This window comes from Sardina pilchardus, chromosome 1, assembly GCF_963854185.1.
Source record: "Sardina pilchardus chromosome 1, fSarPil1.1, whole genome shotgun sequence".
In the NCBI taxonomy this organism is placed as follows: Eukaryota; Metazoa; Chordata; class Actinopteri; order Clupeiformes; family Clupeidae; genus Sardina; species Sardina pilchardus.
Genome location: NC_084994.1, coordinates 31,535,342 through 31,540,111, shown reverse-complemented (window position 1 = coordinate 31,540,111; position 4,770 = coordinate 31,535,342). Strand labels below are relative to the sequence as shown.

At 48.3% G+C, this 4,770-nt stretch overlaps 1 protein-coding gene across 1 annotated transcript; it reads right to left on the bottom strand.

Annotated features, from left to right (window-relative positions):
• Positions 1-1,246: 1,246 nt before the first annotated feature.
• On the bottom strand, positions 1,247-4,416 carry otx2a (orthodenticle homeobox 2a). The gene is made up of 3 exons (XM_062530436.1): positions 4,326-4,416; positions 3,800-3,951; positions 1,247-3,107 (listed from the first exon to the last, which is right to left on the bottom strand). The coding sequence occupies exons 1-3, from the start codon at positions 4,414-4,416 to the stop codon at positions 2,157-2,159; spliced, it is 1,194 nt and encodes a 397-aa protein (XP_062386420.1). The 3' UTR covers positions 1,247-2,156.
• Between the last annotated feature and the right edge of the window lie 354 nt (positions 4,417-4,770).

Below are 4,770 nucleotides of genomic sequence, written 5' to 3'. Positions count from 1 at the left end.
GGGCAGGGTACCCTTAAACATGCTTTGAGATTAGCAACTACATGCTGAATGTAAACGCACCAAAGCCAGCATGTTTGCCAGTCAGCATGTACACACTCTGAACGGGCTCTGAGGGACTAACACACACACACACACACACACACACACACACACACACACACACAGACACACATACACACACACACAGACACACATACACACACACACACTCACAGCAGGCCAAACATGGACCTTATGTTTATTCTGCAATATTTACCCAGCTGGGCCGCATCGATGCACTACACCGACATACACAGACAACGGTGTTAATTAAAATCGTGATTTGTCCGCCAGTCGTAGGATAAACAAAATTGTGCATTGCTATGACACGGACAGAGGTCACACGGAACGCCCACAGCGCACTATAGAGTCAATCTGGCATGTGTGTTTTTTATTGCTATTTGTTCGTTTTCCTGCCTTGTTTGTCGGTGAACTCTGCAAAGTAACATAACTACTATTTTCCCCCCTCCGTATTGAACTCATTACAAATGGCCTACCATTACAAATTTGCACATACGCGCGCGGGGTGCAAAACAAAACAGAAAAAATGAAAATAAAATTTACATTCAGGTCAGTTCGATTTGTCAGTTCGTTTGCATTGGCATTTGATGGCAAAATTGTAAATCGAACCCCTCTTAACCCACTGACCTGGGACTATCAAACACTAACCGATGCTGACCCACAAGAGTCCCTCGGGCTGCGGCTATGCCGAGGGACGCAAATATGTTACATTTGCAAACCTGAAAGTTGATCGAGCACTTTTGTGGTCGGCTATTGACACTCGTCTGTTGCATTTTTGTATTTTCATTAAGTTTCATATAGGTTTTTTTGCAGGTATTTTTGCTATGCCGTATAGGCGGTTAGGCTACTTATAGGTTAATTTATCATTTGCACACAATTTGCGGCTACCGTGCGCAGAGAATTGTGCGCAAGCTGGAGCGAACTAAAAACGAAATTGCTGCACTTCCCGTGCCCTACTCTAAATTAACCCATGACATTTTGAAGCGAAAATAAGGAGACAAACATAGTATTGCTTCCCAGCCATTAGTGTAGTTAAGAAGTAGCCTAAAGGCTATTCTCACAAGTAAAAGAGTCGATTGACTCATAGGCCAACCTCTTTATCCATTCATTCAAATATTAAGCATAACCTACACCAATTTTTGTCAAAAAATAAGTACGCAGCCCATTTTAAAACAACTTTCACCATATTTTATTTAAAAAACAAAAACAAATATGAATGCCAAGGCGTCCGCCTCAAACATTTCAACATTTTACAGGGTAGATCTCATTGCATCTCATATTCACATTATCCTCTCGCAGACAGAAGCACGGAACCATTCACTTCATTGACAAGAACCTCAAGTGCTGCGATTTTTACTTTAGTCCCAGGAAATGAAAACAGTTACCACATCGGTTTGGATGTTCGGTGTTTTTTTTTTTTGTTTAAGTGGAAGCTGACAGAACTTAAATTTCATTACATAAGGCCTACATACGAACATCTGCAGCATCTTGAGCTATTGATTTAAGAGATTAAAAATGGCCATGGGCAAGAAAACTCCTTGTCTAACTGATGAGTCACACAACACGGAGGACGGAGAAACACATAATTATTCGATTTTTTTTCTTCGTTTCCTTTAAAAAAGTGTTTGAATTTACTGATAGGTTACTGGTATATTCCGTGTTGGTATTCATTCATTGGCCTCCATTCGAAATAATCCATTGCAATGTTTTGCTTGGAGCCAGTATGTTAAGGATATTTCGGAGTAGGCTTTGTGTCTTACAGGAACTGGCCGATGGAAGAATGAATTGAACTTTTTCACATTTTGTTATTTAAAAGTTTCCGATTTGAAAATAAAATAAAGAGGGGGGAGGGGGGAGAGCGGTGCGATCCAGATACGGTTTACTTCTTTCTACCATAATACTTTAGTGAACGAACACCATAAACATTTTTTTCTCCTTTCATCTCTTCTTCTCCTTCGTCGTCGTCTTCCTCTTCTTCTTCTTCTCCTCTCTGTCACACTCTGTCTCTATGTCTCTCTCTCTCTCTCTCTCTGTCACTCATAACAAACGACGTTCTGTCCCGTCGACGTTCCTCAAGTCCTCCACGTCTCCCCTCCTCACAGCACCTGAAATCTCCACGCTTGGTCCTTGTAGTCCAAGCAGTCCGCGGGCGAGCTGAAGTTCAGTTTCCATGACGACGCGGCGGCCGCGGCGGCAGCAGCTGCGGCAGCGGCGGCGGCGCTCGTCGACGTCTGCTCCTTGTAGTCCAAACAGTCCGTGGAGCCGAACCCGAGGCCGCTGCCGCCGCCGCCGCCGCCGCCGCCGTAGCCCTGGTGGTGGTGCGCGTGGTGAGCGTGGTGCGCGTGGTGGGGGTGGCCGGCGCTCTGCCCTATGTGGTGGTGCGGGTGGTGGTGGCCGGACATCCCGGAGCCGGACATGGAGCCCAGCTGGGGGTGCGCGCCGGCGTGGTGGTGGGCGTGGTGGGCCGTGTGCGGGTGGTGGTGGGAGTGCATGGGCGCCAGGTACGAGCTGGGGTCCATGCCCCCGAAGTAGGACCCGGCGGCGGCCGCTGCGGCGGCGGAGTAGCCCTGGCTGTAGGCGGGGCTCTGGCTGTAGGACACCGGGTAGGCGGGGGTGCCCCCCCCTCCTCCTCCTCCTCCTCCTCCTCCGCTGGACGAGCCCGGGCCGGACACGGGCCTCTGCATGCAGGACGCGCTGGTGGGCGGCGCGGCGTCCGGCACGGAGGGCGGCGCCGGGAGCGGCGAGATGGGCGCCGGGCTCCAGATGGCCGACACCGGGGTGGCACCGGAGGTCACGGAGGACACGCCGCCGCCGCCGCCCAGTCCCACGCCGCCGAGGCCGGACGGGTGCGAGCCGGAGGAAGAGGAGGACGAGGACGAGGAAGAGGAGCCGGTGCTGGACACGGCCGGCGGGGTGAACTGGCCGCTGCTCTCCGAGCCGGGGCTCTCCCTGGACGGCGAGGGCTTCTTCTTCGCCGGCCGGATCTTGGAGTTGGTTCCGGTCTGCTGCTGCTGGCGACACTTGGCCCGCCGGTTCTTGAACCACACCTGGAGAACAGAGGGGAGGAAGAACTCAGATTTAGTGGTCTCCTAATGGTGGGCTCCTTTCGGGATGGGACACTTGTTTGGGAAAGTTTTCACAACACTGGCAGTCTCCCATTACCACAGACTGGCCCACATTGAGCATTATGTGCTGTGGCAGTTAGGCAGTTTCAGACAAGTTTGTGGAGTAGGAACAGTGACAATAGTAGCAGTGAAAAGTTGACCACTTTTAACATGTACTGTGTACAAAATATAGCTTCTCTGTAATCATAACAAGGAGGCACTTGAGTCAAGCACACAAGAATAGATTGATGAAGGAACTAAATGACTCTTTGCCCCTTTGTCAGAAATAAGTCTTTTTTCCCCCCTGGAAATGATTGAATTTTGAATTTCTTGAATTTCCCCTTGGGGATCAATAAAGTATCTATCTATCTATCTGATCATGCCCATTCATCTGGCATGTCCTCAAAGGTCCAATGTGTCAGAAGGTAACTGAAATTCATTGTAGCACATCATCATCTAAATATTGTTGTATTTTCTTGACACTTTGTAAGGGTCCTTAGGCCTACATCTGCATGTAAACACATTTGTGCTCCTAAGCAAATGCAAATATCTTAATAATTATATTCGTTGTTTGCTATTCTTTCTATTTCATATATGCTGAAAACATAATCGTCGAAGTGGTAAACTCCACACACCTGTACTCGTGACTCGGGTAAATTAATTTTCAGCGCCACCTCCTCCCTCATGAAGATGTCTGGGTAACGCGTTTTGGAAAAGAGAGACTCCAGAATGTCCAGCTGCGTGCGCGTAAAAGTAGTTCTCTCCCGGCGCTGTTTCCGCGGATGGGCTGTTGAAACACAACAAACGAATTGTTACCTTCAAGCGAAACGAAGGGTGAAACTGTCATGTTCTGATTACACCAGTAAATAATGCACATCATTTCGCATTTAATGAGCGTCGTTAATTTGCCTAACAGTGAATTCATTTTCATCAAGGCGGATGTAGAAATAAATGGTGTTGTACGTTCGCAAACACTTTCCGTGTTGTGTTTAGGAAGCAAAGTGGTATGTGGGGCCTCTAGAGATAGAGAGAGAGAGAGAGAGAGAGAGAGAGAGAGAGAGAGATCCTGTGTGTGTGTGTGTGTGTGTGTGTGTGTGTGCGTGTGTACACGATGGAAGTGTTTGTAAGTTCTATAAGGTCTCGCAAGTTCCGTGTGCTTACCCGGGTACACAGACGGATGCAGGAGGTCCATGGAGCCTCCGAGACCCAGGCCATTCATGCCGTACGGGCCTTGCTTGAGGTATGACATCATACTGAACAGGGGTTCAGCCGTGTTTTTTTCACGGAAATGTTCGGTTCCCCCTACGGCGGTGTCGGGGAACGCACTCGGCGTGTAGCTAAAGGAAAAAAAGAGAGAGACAAATGAGAAATGAGCAATATGTTATTTCATCTCACCGAACAGATTTTCTAACTGTGTCATTGACAAACAAGACCTGCACAAGAAACAAACAAACAAAAAGTTATATCATCGAAGCTGTTTGGCTGAACCTGCCTATTGCCTGGTCGACCGGAGTCTGTGTAGTAGAGCTTGGTAAGTTGTGAAATTTGGGTTCATTGCGCACACAATTGTGTATTGAGAAAATGAGCAATGGCAGTCAGCTGGAGA

Coding starts and splice junctions, on each gene's coding strand:
- otx2a (XM_062530436.1), bottom strand. CDS start 4,416: ATGATGTCATACCTCAAGCAAGGCCCGTACGGCATGAATGGCCTGGGT. Junction 3,952..4,325: donor GCATCCGTCTGTGTACCCGG/GTAAGCACACGG, acceptor GTGTTTCAACAG/CCCATCCGCGGAAACAGCGC. Junction 3,108..3,799: donor TACCCGAGTCACGAGTACAG/GTGTGTGGAGTT, acceptor TCTGTTCTCCAG/GTGTGGTTCAAGAACCGGCG.